The sequence below is a fragment of the Limanda limanda genome, chromosome 17 (assembly GCF_963576545.1).
Source record: "Limanda limanda chromosome 17, fLimLim1.1, whole genome shotgun sequence".
Classification (NCBI taxonomy): domain Eukaryota; kingdom Metazoa; phylum Chordata; class Actinopteri; order Pleuronectiformes; family Pleuronectidae; genus Limanda; species Limanda limanda.
This window is the reverse complement of record NC_083652.1, coordinates 3,320,404-3,342,462: the sequence shown is the minus strand read 5'-3', so window position 1 is coordinate 3,342,462 and position 22,059 is coordinate 3,320,404. Positions and strand designations below refer to the sequence as shown.

Genomic DNA, 22,059 nt, shown 5'->3' with positions numbered 1-22,059 from the left:
TCTAACTTGTTGAGTATTCGTACAACATTTGAACGTTCCATAAAAATCAGTGATGTATTACAAAGACTCTGTGAACTCTGTACATGCCAACTATACAAATAAATTCACCAAGAAAAGGAAAATCCGACATTTTCACATGTATCAATTGTCTTCTGAAGAAAGAGAAAAGTGTAATTGATTGATTCCATTAAGATAAATATAAAATGTGTTGTACAACGTGTGAGGACGCCTGATATCTTTCTTTCTGTTCAAGGCTCAGTTTCTGGTGTTGGTTTCCACAGTTTGGAATCAGTTCATGACGCGAAGATCTGAGTCCTTCGTGCAGCCTGGGTTTAAAAAACTGAATAGAATTTACACAACAAATGACAAACTGCACGTTTTCCTCACGGCGGCTTGGTACTGGATGAAGGAATAAAAAAAAACCCTGGTTGCATGATTTTCAAGGGGGTTGAACAGTGGCTGGATTGACTGACCGTATGTGCGCGATGCGGAGGAGAAGTGGAGCTGCGGACACAAAATGGAGCGTGGGGCGGGGTGAGGGGGGGGGGGGACCCACACTCCTCTGTGACAGGAAACAACATGTGGACTCAGCGTCTCCCTCATCCCCTGCTTCACACATGGCTCAGGTTTACTACACAGTCCGACCGACGACACAATAAACAGGTTGTATTTGTGTGCGACGTCTTTTTTCCTCCTCTTTTACATATTTAACTTTATAACGTCAATCAACACCCAGAAACCAAGCAAATCAACACAGTTACAACCTGAGCTACGATACAATCTACCCCATCCTTACTCCATACTGTAATAATATTAATAATAATAACAACAATAATAACAATAATAAGTTTCATTTATAGACGCCAAAGCCAATTTATAAGGCAGAGATAAAAACAGAACAAAAAAAACATTTTTAAAAATGATCGATAAAATAAACAGTGAATAAAACATGTTGTACTAGAGTCATTGGGATTGGACATTTAACAACATTTCTGTTTCCGTGTGTTCATCCTCGGTATACATGTTTCGTTCTAGTTGTATGAGCTGTTTTTTTTAACCTGTATTGGTACCAGCAACATATTGACTATATCAGAGGACTCAGGCTTCTCATTCAGGGTTTCTACTGTTAGTTCAACTGCGTGCTTCACTCTGGGCCTTTACCGCCACCGTGCGGCCGAGGGGGGTCACTACACGCGGGCCTGCTCCGGGCAGGGAGCGGGGCCTTCAGTGCGGAGTAGGAGGCCGGACCCGCCACATTTATTTGTCTTTAATCTTTATTCCGTTTGATTTGTTTTAAATCAAAACGAGACAAGAACAAAACAAAGAAAATTATTTATTTGATTATTATCAATGTTTTAATTTGTCGGCGCCATTGAGAAATAATTCCGAGTGACGCCGCTATTATTAATTAACCTCGTCGGGCGTGCGTAATTGGTCGTCGAGAGTCAAGTGTGTGTGTGTGTGTGTGTGTGTGTGTCAGAGTGTGTGTGTTTGTGTGAGTGTGTGTGTGTATGTCAGAGTGTGTGTGTGTGTGTGCTGTGGCACCGCGGCCCTCTGACGCTTCAACACGGGCATCGAACACGCGAATGATTTTTCCTCGATAACGGCTGTCGGCAGAGATCAAAGGCTCCGACCGGCGACTAGAGGACGTGAGTAGGCGGTGATGCGCGCCGCGGGGTCGCGCGGGGGGGCACGCCACAGACTGCAGGGGACGCCGGTAAAGACGCGCGAGTCCGTGTAAAAGTCGAATTAGAATGCGCGTTCCCGTCAAACATGCACGCCGGTCAGATGAAATGTAGCCTGCTGGTTAGAGTTGGATTAGTTTGAGGACAACTTTTTAGTTTAGGGTGACTCACAGGAAAATAAACTATTTATCATTTATTGTTGATGTTATTGTTTTTTAGTTATTATTATTATTATTATTATTACCATTATTATTATTACTATTATTATGAAATTCTCCTTTACACACTTTGACACTTTAACTTCCCCTGGTAAATAACGGACTAACTATACTATGAACGATCTAGTGTTGACTTAAAAGGTATTGCACAATGCCTCCCCTGGTGCTTGTAGTTTTCCTCAAATTTTGATTTTATGTCATACCTGCCTATATACGTATAGCGGTATATATTAATATATAATATAATATATTATAACACATGATACATAATGTATAAAGACAGTATACATCCTCTTGCAATCATCCTCTGCCAATGTACTACATTTCTCTACAAATATTTTGAACCATATGAATATTATGCATACCTTTTCTGTATTTTATTTTCTATTTTGCTGCCTATTTTATTCAACTTTTTTATACTTTTTTGTGTTCTCCTGTCTGCCTCCTTATGACTCTCTGCTGCTCTTCTTCTTCTTCTTCTTCTTCTTCTTCTTCTTCTTCTTCTTCTTCTTCTTCTTCTTCTTCTTCTTCTTCTTCTTCTTCTTCTTCTTCTTAATAATACTATTTTATATATATATTTATGTATAATATATTATTTTATATTAATATTTAGGAGAAGAAGATATTCCTTTGAACTATCTTTGGTCTTTAAGGTTTTGCGTCCAAACACATAACGACAGTAGTGAAGGTTTTAACTAAGAGCCTTACACTCACCTATACTGAATCTCTGTATTATTTGTATTTCTAATAAAAACAATTGAAAAACAGTTTGAAAAACTAAATATTTCAATGAATTGGTTGAAAAGTTTTGCTTCCTCCATGCAGTTTGAGAACGATGTACGTGCATATTTATATTAATTCTGCTGAAGGAAACTTTTCTCTGTACACATCTATTAGGATCTAGTTTGGTGCCATTCACACTTCAGTATGTCACTTTGTGTGATAATGAAAACTTGAACCCTCAGGTGCACACACTGGCACTTCTGAAATGAACATTATTTGCCTAGAAAGAGACTGTGAGAGAAAATGTTCAGAACAGTATTTCTAAGGTCCTGGCTTCGTACAGATGTATTCGGTGTCATCTCTGCTTCATATAGACTCACCTGCTCTCACCTTTTGTAGAATATGCCATGTCACTGTGCAGGATTTATTTAGCACATTGTAAGAAATTATGAAGGTGTTCAAATAGTAACATTCTCTGTCGGCATGACAAATCATTCAAAGTACATGAGATTCTTAACTGTCTCTCTGTGGCTTAGACGCAGAGGAGATACAGTATAAAGGATCATTTGAAACTCAGTCGATTGGAAGGTGAACTGACTGGAAGACATGTCAATTTTCCATCGTTTAGAACTGAAAAGGAAACATTTAGGTCGTTTCTCAGTGTTCCCCTAGCTGTGTTGTTCTGGAGTCACACAGTCCTCATTGGTAGATGCGCATCGTCATGGAAACTCATTTCTGAGGAGAGGCGTCAAGCTAAAAAAATTAATAAATCAAGACTTAATTACTGTCTCTCCCAGAGTAGAAGGGGATGAGGGACAGAGAGGGACCTCCTTCACTGACCAGGAGTAGTAAGATGGAGGAGTAAGCCAGAGACTGGGAGATGTTGGATGGAGGCTAGTGGCATATCACAAACTGTCAGCGGCACCCTGATACCAGGATGCTGCTGATGAAGCGAATGAGAGGAAGAGGCTGCTGGATGAGGACATGGCATCTCAGGACGAACAACGTGGACAGAAAGCAAAGGGTCCCCAGTCCAGTTTGGCTGCAGGGTTTAATGGCATCATCCACCATCAAGTTGCTCAAGTTGCTCAATAATTCACAGACGAGTCCTGCACCAGAGCATAAAGCATAAAGGAAAGGCACCAGCAGAACACTGCAGCCAATGGTTCTGGATCAGGAGGAAAGATCCCAACTGGGTCCTAAGAAGCTAGGGACACACAGCCAGATCTGACCAGCCTGTGGTGGGTCTGTCTTAGCAGAGGGTAAACAACTGATGATTTGTCCCTAGCATCGGCTGCTGGACACCTCGACCTGCGGGTGCTTGGCAATGTCTCATCGAACGGGTGCAGAAGACCTTTAAAGGGATATCCTCTGGAACCGCATTCACTCATGGATCACAGCAGACATTTAGACTTAAAAAATTGTGTAAATGATACCGTTTGAGTTGAATTTGTATGTTGGGGCTTTTTAACGTTTGAAGAATCAGTTATCAGATACTTAAACTGTATTTGATTTGGCCCCAACGCTGTTTACCCCTGAAACTCCTAAAGTGTTCTGTGGATTCAAACTCTTCCCCCACCCCACCATCGGCATAGTGGTGGGTAGATAATGATGAATTTAAATTTTTGGGTTAACTATCCTTTTAAAAATTCATATTCACCATCTTATCCTATGATCTTAAAAAAGGAGCAGTGTTGTTACTGAAACTATCAAGTTTTCAAACTTTTCCCAGAACAGTTATCAACGTACCATGAACACTTTTTAGTGTCATAAAAAAAAAGCATAAACACGAACTACCATCACTTTACTCTTCTTTACTGCAAATTTCTAATGTTGAAGTTTGATTTCTACTTAGGGCATCAATGATTAGTCAATTGATGGATTGACAGGTATTTAAATGAGTTATTTTTCAATTTGTTAAATAATGTAACTTTTTGTAAGCACAAAACTCAAAACAAATTTTCTTGCTTCCAGCTTCTTAACATGAAGGCAATGAAGGTCTTTGATTTAGTAATCAATACATAGATTTCTGATGTCTAAATGATTATCTGATTAAGTAGAGAGGGAGTCAAACCAGAGTCAGCTGAGAGTTTACATTGCCTGTTTAACACCTGAATGTCTGACTGAATGAACCTTGTGGTGACGTCAGTATCTGTTGTCAGTTGAAAGGATTACGCAAAAAACACAACACCTGATGGAAGGATGTGCTCAGAGGAGAACCTTTATATTAGTTAGACATAGAGTGTGTGCAATTTGGTATGTGCAATTGGGGGGGGGGGGGGGGGGGTGTACATCTTCGCAGTGGTCTGCGCCATTCTAGTTTACCTGATGGTTCATAAAGCATCACACCGACATTCAGAATAACCATGTTTGGCTCTTTGCTCCTCAGGAAGTGAAGCGATTTGATTCATCACATTGTGTCTGTGATTAGTAGCAACTCTCAATATTCAATCATTTCTTCTAGAGGATAGAAAACTGAATATTTTTGCAGTTTTGGACACTTGTTCTAATTCAACGAAAAGATCAACAGTGGATATCTCACCACTTTGTCACGTTGTGGGCTAAACCAATGCAGGTAATAATCATCCAATTAATAAATACAAAATGAATCATTAGTTGCAGCCCTTATGACTGTAAGTTGGGGACAAGCAGCACTGGTGGAGATAATGATAAAACATTTTATTTGTATAGCACTTTTCTAAATACTCAAAGACACTTTACAAGGAGAGAGAAAAGCAACAATGAAAACATGTCATGAATAAAAATAGAAACAACTTTTAAAAGAGAAAATACAATGTCAGTAGAATTGTGGGTATTTCAATGAGCACCGTGTTAGCAAGCAAAACCTAACAGAACTACCTATGGGATCCATGTTTAAACTGTTATTCATCAAAACAACCGTTTACAAAACACTTTAGGGTGAATTTGGATTCATCCGGCCAACTACGACTGGCTGCTTATTGAAACACCCTGCAGGTAGGTGTGAACTAAACCCATACCAGGAACAGTGAGATGCAGGCATGACGTTCTCTACAAGAAAAGCAACACTGGAGGACAAGTCGGAGCAGGGGTGAGGCTGGGGTGAGGGAGGGAGTGATGTCCAGAGCTGCCAACATTCTGTCCCGTTCACCACTGTAGCTTCCACTGACAGCCATGGTGCGGAAACAAACCAGGCACCAGTTCTGCTGCCAGGTCACCAGCGATTAGGGCTGCCGTGGTCATCGGTGTTACTGGTTACACGGTGTTCAGGCACATACCGAATACACAACTCCCTCAGTGGCCATTACTAATTCATTTTTTTTGTGCATGTGGAAGCTCCCACGTCACTAATTATCAATACTTAGTGTGACGGTGCAGTTAATAAGTGAAAGTGTGTGCTCCGTAGAGCGTGACTCTGCATTTTGCTGTCCGAGCCGACGGAGTAGCTACAAAGCCGACAGGTCTTGTGTCTCGTCAGGTTCAGGTCACGACGTCTCGCTCTACAGAAGAGTCACAACGCAGAGAACTTGAAGAGAGCTGACAACAGGGATTGTAAAGATTTGGTGTTAGAAGTTAAATAAAACGTTGGATTTTTCTTCAAGATCTTTTAGTCAGATTAAGTAACAACGACATGAGGACGGCCACAGTCTAGATAATTTAAAACTGCACACAACTTCATGTGCAAGCAGAAGACTGAGGCTGCCTGCAGAGATCTGTGACGTTACAGATCTCACTCAGCTGTACACACCGAGCAAACACGCCTCATTTCTTGTTAAATGTCCGGTGTAACCAGTAACACCAGTGTTTGCATGATTTTATTACCCAATGGGAAAATTTCCACACCGAGACTTCCCTGCCGAAGATCATGTCAGTGAGTTGTGATGAGGGGTGGCTGTAAGGCAATGTTACACACAGCTCCAGACAAGAGGGAGGGGATGGGTGGCAGAGACAGTAACAGTAATAATTAAACAGCACTTGTCTTCAAGTGCTTTAAAGTGAAAGGAACACATGTTAACGGTGAGTTTGGAACAGAAAGGATGGAGACCTGTACTGTTTCTTCTAGATTTGATTCCCAGCCAACAGTCAGTGAAACTACACGAACAGCGCGCCACCACTCAGGTGCACATTTAGGAAAAGTGAACTCTCAGCTGTGTGTTGAAAGAAGGTCACCGCACCACACTGTCCTTATTCTGTGGCTGCGGCTGCGCAGTGAACACGTCCTTTTCCGACAGCGGGGCTTCAGTTCACTTCACAACACAGAAGCCCAACTGCACAACCTGCACTTTTCCCAAAATGCTTTGCTGAACAATAGTTGTGGTCCTCGCTGTTGCCTGGTGCTCAGAGATGAGAGGTGTGGGTGCTGTAACGTCGAACAGAACGGAAACGACTTTTTGAAATAGCCATGAAACCTCCTAACGCACAATATACACAAAGTTCATTCTGGAGCATGTTGAAGGGGTACGTTTAAAAAAAAGTTTGTTTCCCCCTTTCCCTTTACTTTCCAGAAGCCTCCTTTAGCAAAAAGTTGGGTTTTATGTTCGGAAACATATCAAACTGAAATGGAGAATTTTTTGTCACATTTACTTTGACAACTTCAGGGTTCAGGGCTTGGGACACACTGTTGATAAAAAATAGCCTCTTGTTTCTTTTAACATATGGATAAGGAGAGTGGGGGGTGAGGAGAGACACTATTCATAATGGGGAGGATAGATATTTTCATAACTAGAGTTGGGGGGGGAGGATAAATTCTCGGTGAGAGGACAGATTAGGGGACATTTTAACTTATATCCAGTACATGGCATAGATCATACATAAGGGTCAAGGCAACACATTTTTAACCTAACTACTTGGTAATCAATCTTAACTAGTTCTCAATAGTGCCCGTCCCTGATCCCAAACATAACGTTCCAAAAGGAGGGGCGAGGTGGAGGGGGGGCGCCTCTGGAGTCCTCCGTCCTTGATGCTGGATCCGAAATGGGTGGGGACGAAGAGGGGGGGGTGGCAGATGCGAAGTGAAGGGGATGGGGAGGGGTGGAGGTCTCATTGATTGTAGAGGGAGCGCTGCTCCCAGGGCATGGCCTGGATGGTGCGTGGCACGGGGGAAGGCTTGAGCGTGGGCGCTCCGTTCGGATGGAGGGAGTGGCCAATGGGGTTGATGGTGGTGAGGGGCCGCTGGGGGGCCAGAGAGAAAGTGTCCTGGTGCTTCGGCTGTGGGAGAGGGAGGTGGGGGAGGGAGGGAGGGAAGGTAAGAAGGAAAGAAAAAAGAAAACAGTCAGTGCTGTGTCTTTTCAGAGGAAATAAGATAAACTAACAAACCTAGTGAAGTTTGGATGAATGAGGTTAAGATGAGTTCAGAAAAACTTGGAAAATTAAATGTTCAGGATTGTTGTCTGCACATTTACACAGGAGGAAATGAAGATGGTTTAAATGTTGAACAGGTTATCAGACAAATCTGAAGGTGAACTTGCACAATAATCGTCTAAGACTGTCTGCACTACCCAGAAACAATGGTATGACGGTTAATGTGCATTGAATGTAAAGGAATGCACTTTTACTACTTTGCAGGAGGCTACAGTGAATATTGTGGATTTATCTGAAGCACTACTAGAGCTCTGACAGCTGTCAAATCTTTGTTTCAACATAGATTTTACACTTTATTTTGTTCAACAATTTATAAATAGCTTCATTTCAAAGTTGTGATGCAGACAATACTTTCTTTACACAGACCTATATTATTTTGCTGTTTGTCAAATGGGGTTGGACTTTCTAACTTTGAATACATTTTTTTCAGTTCAAGACATGGATTGGACAGATTCCTCATATAAAATGACTGATATCTAAAATCAAGGGTGAAACACTGATAAAACAACACAATCCTATTTACCTTTCAGATAACTCTACATCACCATAGACATTTATTTACACTTACAAAAGTATCTGTAGAACACAATTATGAAAGTTACCATGATGCGTATTGAGTGTTAAACCATAGAAGACAATGTGAATGACAAAGAGTCAAATGTTGTGAAAAGTGAAACATGTGCAGCCCCACACACACAACATTGAGATGTGCAACACAAGCCGAGGGAATGATTAGTGTGAAAGAGTGAAAGAAAGATCTACGCTAGCAGCACAGCCCGCGGTTAGTAGAGGTAGAGAGCTTCCTACCGCCAGGGTCCATCAACAGTTTAGAGCCCAACGTAAGGAATGACCTCATCAAGTGGATTTTAGTCTGCTGGTTTTATTTTTTGGCCAATCAGAGAAATGTTGGAGAACATGTTCGAGCTCTATCCTCAGTCATGCCCTTTTTCTTCTTAGTTCTACACTTTTTTAGGATCATAGAGTTTCTCACCTGAAAGTTCAGACCAAGGTTTGAACCAAGCTTCATGTCTTTGTTACATTTGATCCAGTTAATTGGGTTAACTTTCCAATTTAGATTTGTATGACAAACATACGTCCTGTTGTCATCACCTACATGGACAGAGTCTCCCTGTCACTGATTGGTTAGTTGACAGGAATGTGTCTGACGTCAGTGTTGTGACCATTCAGTGGCTGGTTCTCTTTCCATTTAAGTGGAGAAAATTAATGTATTGGTTAATTTAGTCAATTCGATGGCCACTATTATATCACTATGGTATTACTTCCAGCAACACAAGAACAAACCTGACATTAGCTGATGTTAGTTTTAGGCTTCTGAAAGATTAGCTTAGCTGTGTTTTTTCCAGCCTGTTTCTGTTGAAGCGCTGCTCTCCTGAACTTGACTGCAGCATTTCCCTGCTTATCCAAGTGAAAAGCTGAAACTTAAATTGTGATGAGCAAATTGTTTTTGCCAAACAATTTGATCAGGGAACAGGGGATTTAAAATAATGAGATGCATTTGTTGCACTTGATTATTGGCTAGTTTCAATGTATGTCGCACATAAATGATGCCCACCTACACTAGAATGTAGATATATATTTAGATATATATATTTTATTTTCTATTTTAAATTTTTGATATTCTATTTTATTCTATTTTATTGATATTCTATTTTATACTATTTCTATTTTAATTTTTTTTGGTTGCAACTACTGAGCATTGCTTAAAAAGAGCCTGTGACCCAAGTATTTCAATGCCAGCGACTGCTTCATGTTATCCCTGTGCATTTGACAATAAAAATCTTGAATCTTGAATGTCTACGCACAGCGGACCCCACTCTATTGCTCTTTTTGAACTTCCCCCAAAAAAACCTGGAGGCATTCTGCTCAAAATGCTTTGAATTTAAAAAACAACAGACCAAAACCCAGAGATTGAGTGCTGTGTCCACCAGGCCTCCCTAAGGAACAAAGCAGTTTTCTGAAGAAGGGTTAGCTGGAGGACAGAGTCCCAGTGGACACAGACAGCACTGAAACATTAGTCCCTCTCTCTCCTGATGTTAGTAGGCAGACAGGGAGAAGGCAGCTAGCCAGCAGACAGTGGGTGGCGGGTGTGTGGCGGGTCTCTCTCCTACCATAGGGTTGGCGCTCAGCCTAGTGTATCCCAAGCTCATCTCCTTTACCTCAGGCACCAGGGGCTGGAGCAGGGAGTAAGAGGAGGATGGGGCAGCGCTGGAGGAGGAGACGTGTTTGTTGGAGGACGAGCTCCTCATGCTCTGCTGGCTGCTCTGGGAGGACACTGAACTGGGACGGCCCTGCTGGGAACACACAGATCGACACACCCTCTCAAAGTGACTGCAAATATCATACAGCTGGTAATGATTCTTCAGTGCTAGTGTTGCCCATGTGACCAGATGGCTCCTCCTTACCTGGTGGGGGTCGGGTATGGACTGGCTGGCCACGTTGCCGCCTTGCCCGCCCTGAGACATTGGTGACACACAGTGGGAGGGAAGAGAGTCCTGCCGGCCGTGTCCTCCATGCTGCTGTTGCATCATGGCGTTAGCATTGTTCTGCCGCTGCTGCTGACGGCGAGGAGTGGCGGGGAAATTGGACCTGCGACTGCCAGACTGGATGGGGGGACAGGGTGAAGAGCGAAAGACAGGAGGAAGAGGGATGTTAACAGTTTTACACACAGCTTTGTGCAACATTCATAGCAGAAATACACACACAGACATCTGATAGCGCGGAGGAGACATGACAGATGAATGTGATGACCTGTTGTTTTCCTCCACAGTACTCCTCCGATCCTTCAATCTCCTGTTTTGTTCACTGCAAATGTCTGAGGTTCGTGTTTCAGGCTCATTATCACTACCCTCACTTCTTTGAAACTATTAATATGACGGGATGGAGTGATCAAATTGTACACGCATACACACACAAATAAACTCACAAATATTTACCAAATGACCACATCTACTAACCATAGCTTATTCTGTAACCATGACAACTACAGAAGATGCTTGCCCTGTCTACCTGTCCCTGAAAGAAAGAATAAAACTATTTCTAAGCAGGTTTAACCTAACCTTCTATTAACTGAGCTTTTTCCTGAAGGTTTAGAGCTACAGGAAACATCTAAGGTTTCACACTTGGAAATTCATGCTTGTAGGAAATTCAGTGGGGGTTGTTTTCTCTACAACTTTGGACGTAGTTCAGACCATCATTCATGTCGGGAGATGTTTAGAATTTGGGAGCCCCGTAAGACAATGGGAGATATTAAATGAAATGAGAGGAACACTGACTTGGAAGAGAAAATAAAACAATGTGCCGCTGTAGTTATCTGGGACTGCCTTTCAGCAGGACAAGTAGAAGTAGGGAGTCCTTTTACCACGCATTAAACAATCAATGAGTCATTTTTAACTGTAAATCTCAAAAACGCTTTGTGATTTCAGCATGATAAGTAAAACCTAATATATAATTTGCCTTTCTGTTGTTTTATTTGTTTGTGTTAGTCAGGCCAAACATGTTGTTACCCATAGTTCCCATAGAAGGATGTAAAAATGTAATTTGCTGGGGTTCTATTTCTTTTCTAATATGTATGTACGGTTTTTTCTTGACAAGTTACATTCTGTTCAAATTACCCCCTGAGGGGCCTTTTTGCCAAAAATGAGCTATGCATTGTGTTAGGAATTGTGACTCATGATATACTGCGCAATCTCTTGAAATGGAATATTTGACCTTTCCTCATGGTGTAATGTTTTAAAATGTAAAAAAAAAAATGACCATAACTACTAAAATAAAATCACAATACAAGATTGTTGCTATTGTGGCTTCCATCCTGGTGGTAAAAAATGAGACCCACCTTTAAGGGATGTAACATTTCCTAATTCTGATGAGCTTTAATAACTTCCAAATGTATGTGCATGGAATTTCAGATGGTTGGACAACAGTGATCAGTCATGACCGTCAGTGTTTGCCATCACTGTAGTGACACTGAAACAAAAAGTTTGAAAATTTGTCATAATGATTTCATGTTGCACAGCCATGTTGGAAAAGAGGTTTGAAAACGGTTGCATGGCAGGTGCAATCAACTGTTCCCCAGTTAATCCAATTTTCTATGTGACCACCACATCCCAAACTTGTCCAAGTTGGCCCTTCCTCACTGCTAAACCTCAAACAACTGACTCTGCCTCACACAAAACACGCACGACACACACACACACACGCACGCACGCTCGCTCGCTCATGCTCACACCAACCTGGTTTTTGGCCGCGGCGCTGCAGCGGTGCTGGGCCAGGTCCAGCATGGTTCGGTAGCTCTTAAAGCAGGACGGGCAGTTGAACCGGTTCTTATGAACCAACCCCACGCACAAACAGACACAAGTGCACGCACACACACAGACACACATAATTCGATTACTATACTTGTGAGGAAAATCAACTGAAATTAATCTATCTTCTCATATCTTAACCCTGATCCTTTGCCTGCACTAGCCTGACCCTGGTCTAACTCTGAGACACGCTCTGCCAAGCAGGCTGCTTGTAAACAACTGTAGCTGGAGAAAGAGTGTCCATAAAAAATTGGCTACAAAATGTCACATGCACATTTCATCAAAGCAAATAATGCCAAACACACCTTTCCATACATGCATATGCACTCACACTCCCCAAAAGTGGACCACATCAAGGTTACCACAGAAGCACTACAACTTAAATTTAATTAGAAAACAAAAAAATGTAAAAAAAAGAAAAGTATTTCCTAGTGTAAAAACAGCACTGCTGTTACTTATTTGTCAAGAACAATTAAGGATACAGATTATCTTCCACATAAGTCAGGTTTTACACTGTTTATCCTCTACACAACAAGCACTGCTGTAAGTCATTCTACTGTGATTTATCTTTGGCGCGCTCCAAGCACTTTATTAGAAACATTGGTTTAAACCTGCTTCTTTGTGTAATCGTCCAATCATGTAGCAGCCTTTTACTGCTGGTTCGAAAATGTGAACTCAGTGACTTGCGTGATTGACTGTCTCATACGGGCTTGTTTAAAGTTTCTGAAACTGCTGATCTCCAGGTATTTTCATACACACAACAGTCTTTAGAGTTTTCACTCATGGTCGAGCCAAAACCAAGAAGGAAGCAGCAGCACTGTGGATGGAGGCGCCCTGTAGGTGAGGTCAGAGGAGATGACCAGTTTTAGGTACGGTAACTTAGATACCGCTATCCGCTGTGTGCTCACACACACACACGATGGCCCCCCTGGGCAGCATCAAGGCGCATTACTCCGCAGGTCAAGAGATTCTGGTCCTCTGTTCTTTTCCTAACACTCACACTGGGAGCTGATCTTTATAAAAACTGATGAATTCAGATTTAGGTTCTATACATGTTATGTTCCTGGTGTTTATAGTTATTGTTAACCTGGAGGAGATGGCGGCGTGGTTGGTAGAGTCATAGAGAGGAGCATTTACCAGTTACTTACAGACAGAGCTGCCCAAAACTGTAAATAAAGTATGAAAAGACCCCAAATTAACACTGTAAGTAGACTTAGTGGAGCTGTGCATGAATCCCTGGTGTCTGCCCCGGACATTGTGGCGCTGTGGCCGTGCTGTCATATCGTCATTGCAATATTAAACAAGTTTATCGAATGTTTTACTAATATTGTGCATCCCTAGTAGTACTCAAAGTGGATTATTCTGGATGTAGGATTTAACTTTCAAATGCTCCTAGTTCTTTCTTGTAGGTTGCATGATGTTTAACAGCTAACACTATTGTCAAGCAGAACAAGCAGATATTAGAGCTGCCTAATGTCCACCCCAACATTGAAAGATTCAAATCCTGCAGCTGCTTCTTAAGAAGCAACCACACAGCACTTGTATCACCTCTTGGCCGAAACACAAAATCCCCAGACCTCCTCTACTACACCGGTAACATGTCTTTACTGGAGAATATAGAGCCCGCCCAATGTAGAGCTTTTTAAAAACACATCTTCTCTACTATGGATACGCATGGAATCCATACATTTTAGAGCCGCTAAAACAGATGTCTTTAAACCCTGCTGCAACAACTGCTAACAAGCATTATTCTGCTAAAATTCCGGTGTCCAATGGGAATTGGGTGGGGCGTGCCATGCATGCCTTCCTGTGTACACCTGCAGGCACATCCCCATTGTATGTGGGTGTTATGTGAGATGCATTTTCAGGTCAGGGACAGGGATTAAAACCAATACGGAGCTTAACGCTTGTGTGAACAGAGATCTTTTTGGTTTTCCTTTTTCCAGTACGGACCGCTTGTGGGATGTCAGGGAGGGAGGTAGAAGTGGGAAAGGTTGCGTGGCAGATATCAGGCCCTCCTGCTGAAGCTCTTTGCTGGCAGGAGCTGGTGCCTGTTGACACTGTGCTCAGGCCAACTACAGAGTTAACAGTGACAAGAGCTGCAGGGTAGGAACTGGAACTGGACACTCAAAATTGGGGAAGGAAATAGGCGATATAATCAAGATATTTGGTATTAATATTCTAAATCTGCATCTGAAGAGTGACAAACCGAAATAAAACATGCTGTATCTAAACACTGCTCCGGTAGAAACATCACGTAAAGAAGTGTATGTTGTGCATCACAACACCAATACATGGAATTAACGTGCTTGGGATTTTGAGCAAGTTACTGTTACAATTAATTACTTTTGATAATTAGAAAAACTATTCTTACAGAAAATGGATTAGTCTAGGGTCCTAGTATACATTTCTTACTGTGCATTAGTCCTTCACTGAAAATAGCCCCAGACAAACAAAGCATTTCCTCTGGTGCAAAAGACAGTGTTCATACAGTATACAGAATATAACTACAGCTGTTTAAAAAGATGTTGCCTTGACGGAAAAAAACACCACAACTCCCTTTGTGTTGCTCTTTCAGTCTGTGGAGTGAAGCCAAGAGAAAGGGCCCCTAGACACAACCACAACTGAATGATGCTATCTTGAGCAAAGGAGAACCAACAAACAAATAAGCCTGCAATCCGGTAAAAGTGTGGTCAGTGTTTGAGCCTCAATATGAAGTCCTTTGGTCGGTTAATGTGTAATCTAAAAACATATGTCCCTTAAACATGTATGTGTAGTGTGAAAAGATTTAACACTAAGCTTATCCATCTAGATGCCAACTTAAGGCTGTCTTAAGTAGAATGAAAATAACATCTTGATAGAAGAGTGAAATAAAAGAAGAGCAGAGGACAGATAGGTCCTAGAGGAACGGTTGATCAGGCTATAAGCAAAGATTTTGTTCATCTTTTCTGCTAGAAGAATTCATAAACTTTGTATCGATCGCATTAAGGAAGCATTTATGTAGCATAACAAAACCTGTAATCAAATATCACATTTGATCGAGATAGAAAATACGAAAGCTCTCGCATGGTTTAATAAAAATAAGCTGTCCTAGAATTCGGACATGAGCAATATTTACGCAGCCCAACACACTCATCATCCAAGCATCATGCTCTCCTTTCCATGCACCTTCTCACACACACCCACCTGGCTAGTTGAAGCAGAGGTGCAGCGATGCTGGGCCAGCTCCAGCATGGTCCTGTAGCTCTTACAGCAAGAGGGACAATCAAAGCGGTTGGGTCCGTCATCGTGGATCCTCTGGTGGTTACGGAGGTACCGGGCCAAACGGAAGGCCTTCCCGCACAAGTCGCACATGTAGCGCTTCTGACCGTGAATTCGCATATGGTTGCGTAGGGACATGTAGTTGGTGTAGGGCTTGCTGCAAAAATCACATCTGAAGTTTGGAGAAGAAAAGATGAACAGATGTTAAATCATTTCAGGCATTCAACTTATGCTCTCGGTTTACAGTGAGGTGGTTGGAGTTCTGTGTCTTTTGAGACAACACAGATTTATTGACTCAAATCAACTCCAAACAAAAGGAAGCTGGAGGGCAGAAAATTCTCATTTGGATTATCTACAGCTGCTTTCAGACATGCATTTAACTCCGTATATTCATATTTTTTCCTGCATAAATTATCGTTCCATCTCTGTCCAATTTTGTGGTGCCTGTCAACGAAATGCTAGTATAGTGGAAACCGCTTTTAGTCATCACGTTTGCCCTGGGGCCCAATTTATCACTGGCAGTAGATTACTATTAAAGAATTGTGCAGCTGCTGTATGAGAGTTACAGAACTTGAAGGAAAGGTAACAGACACTCTGCTGCTCACTATTAAAGAATTGTGCAGCTGCTGTATGAGAGTTACAGAACTTGAAGGAAAGGTAACAGACACTCTGCTGCTCACTTCTCTCTCTCTGAAACCCAGACAACCATACATACACACACTCACACGCAAACAGTGTCATCAGACACATGTGTAATCTCAGACAGGGTAAAAATATCAGAATTTGTAAATTTAGACAATGTATGGACAGAATGCCGAAGGAGATGGCGGGGAACAAATGACAGACACAGAGGAGCTGTAAATTATTGACAGACCCTGCAAAAAATGTATAAAATATATAGCGGACTTAGTGGAGCTGTGCATTGCTCCCTGGGAGTCTGCCCCCGGGCTTGGTGACACTGTGGCCAGGCTGTGAGCCGTCTGGCTCGGGCAGTGGAGCTTTCCGTGGTCCCTGAGGCCCAGCGCTGTGGGGGAAGACTACTTGGGGAACTATGCATGACTCCCTGGGTGTCTGCCCCATTACTGTTTTTGTGAACCCATCTGACTTAGTCTCTGGCAGCAGTGTCCATATGTGAAAGGCAAAGTCCAGAGAATGTCCATACCTAACTATTCAGACATTTTCCAAAGTTCATGTCTGAAAACAGCTTTTGAGTCCTTAGTTCCTACCTGAAGTCTCCTGTCTTGTGTGTGAGCTTGTGGTTGAGCAGGGAGCTGGCGTGCTTGTAGGCGCAGGTGCACATGTCACAGGTGTATGGCCTCTCGTCTGATTCCATGTCATCTGGCACAGTTGTCGTTGCAGGGGCTGGTGCTCTGGAGTCCAGGGAAAGACTGGAGGTAGTCAGTGACGCTGCAGACAGACTGGAGGCGGTGAGGGCTGCTGAGGACGAAGGGAGCTGATCACACCAACTGATGGTCGAACTCGGCTGAGAGAGAAGAAAAGGGACAGCTTAGAGCAGAGAACAATATCAACACGTCATTGATCTGTGCAAAGATGCAGCAAGCAGTGATTGGAAACTAATAATTCTGATTTAAGAAGTGGTATGAGATTTTGAATTTGTCGTCCAACCCCTATTTATATTAATATTGCAGAAGGCAGACAAAAAAAATGTTGTTCTCTTTAAGTATTCTGCTGAATGCGATGCAAGTTCAAATGCAACTCAGTCCGTACATGTCTAAACTATCAAGCAGTCATTGGACTATGCTTCATCAGGAGGCACAATTCAATCAGCTGTATACCCACTGTGTATTCAAAAAACAAATCCAGAGGAGCAGCAGTCTAGTATGTGTTACCCTGAGGTCAACAAACACAACCTTCTTCCTGCCAAAGCTCTGACATATCAAGTTACAACTCTTTAAGTTGGATCAAGTATTATGTTGTTTATATTTTCATGACTTTGTCAACCAACTAAAATTGCTGTGAGACAAAACCACTCAACAATTGAACAACATTTACGTTGCATACAGAAGCAACCTGATAATGATGAAGAGCAACGCAACTTTCACACAATCTGAGTGATACTGGCATTTTAGTAAAAGGCTGAGACCTACGGCCTCCTGCAATATCGGAACAGTGCACACAAGAACAGCTGAAATAAACACATATGGCTTATGTTCTGTACGCACAGGTAATTAGGGTGTCCTGTGAAAATGACAACCTGCAGCATTCATTCTGCCAAAGTGATGTAGGTATGAGGTAAGTGAAAAATATTTAAAATTATCGAAACACACTTTGAAGATGACCAAAGGGGGGAATTCTCTCTCTTAAGGAATCTGATCATTATTGTCTCCCTCAGCATCCTCTACAGGAACTACTCCTATAATTCAAGTGTGGCTTTCAATGCACAGACTCAGAATAATCTCCCATTGCTGAGATTACTGACAAATGTTATCTAGTTAGATCATATAACACAATTAAAATCCCTGATGTTAAATGATCATTTCAGCGATGCAGTGAGTGGGAGTAAACACACAAATAACGGAGGGAGAACGAGGGTTTTAGAGCCAGGCCTGAATAAAGTGATGCCCACTGCCCAGGGAGTCCGCGTCACCCTGCGAACACAGTTGTATCAAAATAATTCGACTTGCACGTGTGGACGATATAGAAGTAGCCTGTCAGGTGGCTCACATTCAAATCTGGAGAAAAACAAACAAATGCGAGGAGGTGTAGCTGGACGTGTGGGTGTGTGTGTGTGCAGATGAGAGCCCCCATGAATGAACCGCACAGTCTGGCATCACAAAGAGCTCTTTCAAAGTCCTCCGCGGGGCGTCTTCCGCCGCCGCTTCCTGTGGGACAGCCTGCCCGTGTTTACTTTGCGCTGTTCGCTAACAATATCGCAGGCCGAGTGTGTGCACCTCTGATCCCACTGCTCCAATAAAAACCCCTGGACCGCGGTGCAGGAGCTGACCTCCCCACGGCTCCCGGCCGGCGTTTCTCCGCGCGGCTGTGCGAGGAGGAAACCCCGCTGGCCGTGTTTGCACGGAGCTCTGTTGTTAGCTAAGCAGAGCTGCCTGGTGATAGCATCGGCTCCGTAATGTTTGGCTTCATTAAAACACATTCGCCCAAACATCTTTCCTAGTTCCAGACATCAGCACATGTCCAATGCAAACTTCACCAAACCATTTAACCGGTGTAATAGATACACAGTGGGTAGGAGCTCATGAGCATTAGCCACTTAGCTCGGAAGCTAATAGTCAACTAGGCCAAGAGCCACTCAGCGTGACGATGGTCTTGTTTGCAGAGAGAGAAATGAGCTCTTCCGAGGGCTAACGTGTAGCTTGAAATAATCCGGTGTTGCTAAACCAATTTAGCAGCCACGTTTAAGTTATAATTCCCCCAACTTTCAGTAAAAATGTAGCCCCGTTAGCCGCCTGGTGCAGCTAGCTGTGAGCTAGCTACGGCTGGTGGCAGCTGGCTTTCTTACTCCGGAGTCGTTCGGATCCTTTTTCCAGAACAATTGAGAGCAGTGACCGAAGGTCTCTGTCGATGTCACATAATTTACTCCGTTTCGATCCTGGAAGTCTCCATGTGCGCTGCCGGTGTTTGTTCGGGCGTACATCGTCGCTTTTCAGGTTCTTCGACTTTTTCTGGATGAAAAGAAATAGGGCCGCTTTGTCGGGATCTTCTTCCGAAAAGAAAAATATTGCTTCGGTGAAATGAGCATTTTGCGTGCGGACATATCGAAGCATGCAGGTAATTACTGCCGCCTGCTGGACCGGAGTGTGACAACGTACATGCTGAGAAAAAGAGACCACAGCAAGATCCTTTTGTATGGCTTTACTATTTATAGGTATGTGTTCAGATAAAATTAACATTATGTTCTATTCGTATAAAACATTGTTAATTTTATATATAACATAACATAATGTTAATTTTATATATATATATATATAAAACAACAACCGATTGGAAAAACACATGCAAGATAAGACTTTATTAGTTCGTCTGAAATTCTTGTGCCAGCTTTCTCCAAGATTACAGTACAATAAAATATATATGTAATATAATAGAATACAGTGAATAAAGCAATGAGGAATTAAATCTAAAAATGTGAATATAGAAATGAAAGTATAAGTACAAGTGTATTATGAATGAAATTTATACAGAGGGTTTGGGTTAGTATTTATTATTCAAGAAACACAGTCAAAATTGAGAAAACAAGAAAAGATCAAACAGCAAAACTAGAATTTTAACATGCCACACCAGACACGTAAAAAACATTTACGGATATTTCTGTCTTTTCTCCTTGTTGAAGTCTATAGTTTTAATGTGTGTTGCATTCCCTGAATTTTTCTAAGAATAATGGCATCACATAATTTGAACTTCTACGATCGAAAAAGTAAATTTAAAAACAATTAAAGAAAATTAGATGATTTGATTCCTGTAGTTCTAGACCAAATCTGTCTTGAATTGCCAACCAATTTAAAACTAAGTCATGTTTCACCATACCAGAATTGTATTTCCCCAAAATTAATAGAGGACAATCAGGACAATTTCAGCTAATTCACCTCCCACTTTGTTCTATTGTGTGTATGTGTGTGAGTGTGTGTCTGAAGGGGAGGCTTATAGGGGGCTCTATGCCCTCAAAGCATTTCTAGGAGAGAGCAGACTCTCCTGCAGCAGTTGTGTGTCCATGCCCAGCGATCCTTCTGAAGGGGGCCTGATCCACTTTAAAAGTAGACGCACATGAACCGAAAACCTGGGTCCATGCACGTCAGTTGGAGGATTAACCATCCCACCACACTTTAATGGACCATGGAGCTAAAAAAAAAGACATGGAAGAGGGATGGACAGGGGTCAAAACAACAGGTTACTCCAGCCGGATTGTTGGACCTGATAATACTCTGAGGAAAGCACCACACAACCAAACCAACTTCATCATGCCAAAGCAAATGCATTTTATTTACACATACTACTAATTTGTACATCATCATCACATATAGTCCCGTGTGCATAACATAAGTAAAATAAATCTGAGTGAACATGTGAGCTGTGACAGACTATTGTTTAACTATCATTATTCCAGGTAAATACTTTGAATATGACACTTGAAGTGTGCTATATCACGATTATTATAATCTACAAACACATACTTTTTTATTTTGTGTCAGATCTCTCAAAGAGACTTTGTAAGAAGCTGAATGACTTGCGAATACATAGTAAGTACATTCTGTACATTTACAACATGTGACACCACAAATACTGTGTCCAAATAAAATAAAAATGTCAGTATAAAAAAATGTTCACTTACAGTGGCAACAATGGGCAAAATCATACAAAATAATGTGTTAATTCCTCATATGTAAATGCACAAAGCCTGTAAAAGAACAAGCGAATAACAGTGGAAACAATCACTTGGTGACACGTTTGTGCAATGGAGCAAATCGAGCTTCATTAGTTATAAGTATGATGCTCACTATGGCAGCTCAATACTGCTTCCTCACCGTCAAACACGTGGAGTAACATTCTGGTGTGTTTGGTTAGCTTATCTACCAGCACAGTTAAATATTTAGCTTGATTAAGAGTAAATGAAAATAACTTACAACACTGGCAGAATCACATTTAAAGTGAGTGGCTTACTCACTTAAAATGTAAGTGAATGGGGTTTTTAGTCATTCTAGTGATAAGGATATATATTTCTATTTTTCTAAAAACTATTTGAAAATAATTTTTTTCACTAAAATCAGATTTTTCGTTCATTTTTTAGAGGCTAAGAAACAGTGAATGAACAATTGGACTTAAATACACCCTGTGCAGATTTCTCAAAATAAACATTAACTTCAACATTCAGTGCTTCGCATCAAAACACACTGAGTGTATACATCTAACAAACAAGTGCATTTTGGCCATAAAATAATTGCAACTTTGCACAGACAAGTGTTGTTTTCAACCCTGTCCGATGTTTTTTTTTTTGTTTTTTTTTTCAGCAAGATTACACAAAAAGTACTAAACAGATTTCATTGAAACTTTGTGGAAGAATGGGACGTGGGCCGAGAAAGACCAATTACATTTTGGCACAGATCTGGACGAATCCAGGAGATTGGGAGATAGAGCGTTTAATTTTCATGTTTACATTTCATCAATTTCCATGGAAATAATTCAAAACAGTACATGAAAACATTGTACGGTTGAGCTCTGGCATATTGAGCGATGGCCCCTATAAATACCTTTGTTATGAGTGGAAACGTGAACTTGTTAAAGGCCGCACTGAATTGTCCCTCACAGGCTCAATTACATATTTACTGACAATAACGGCATATGGTGTGTTAAACGTGTGTAGACATTCGTTTGTGTTGAAACAGCCAAATTAAAGGGTTTGAAGCTCAATCAGCTCATCACAGCTAAAAATGCAGAACTCAAGAGTATGTCAGAGTTCATGTGTGTTTATCCTGTGTATCCTTTTGCAACACACTGACAACACACTACACTGACCATTCCTCAAATCTTTTGTTT

General features: G+C 41.7%; 1 protein-coding gene across 2 annotated transcripts; it reads right to left on the bottom strand.

Moving 5' to 3' along the window:
* Positions 1-5,284: 5,284 nt before the first annotated feature.
* On the bottom strand, positions 5,285-19,223 carry LOC133022727 (zinc finger protein 646-like). Of its 2 annotated transcripts, none has more exons than XM_061089611.1 (6): positions 19,031-19,223; positions 16,776-17,032; positions 15,475-15,721; positions 10,390-10,587; positions 10,096-10,278; positions 5,285-7,813 (listed from the first exon to the last, which is right to left on the bottom strand). In XM_061089611.1, exons 1-6 carry the CDS (start codon positions 19,163-19,165, stop codon positions 7,646-7,648), a joined length of 1,188 nt encoding a protein of 395 aa, XP_060945594.1. In that variant the 5' UTR covers positions 19,166-19,223; the 3' UTR covers positions 5,285-7,645. The 2 variants fall into 2 exon arrangements, with proteins under 2 accessions (XP_060945594.1, XP_060945595.1); XM_061089612.1 differs by having other exon boundaries at positions 10,096-10,275.
* Between the last annotated feature and the right edge of the window lie 2,836 nt (positions 19,224-22,059).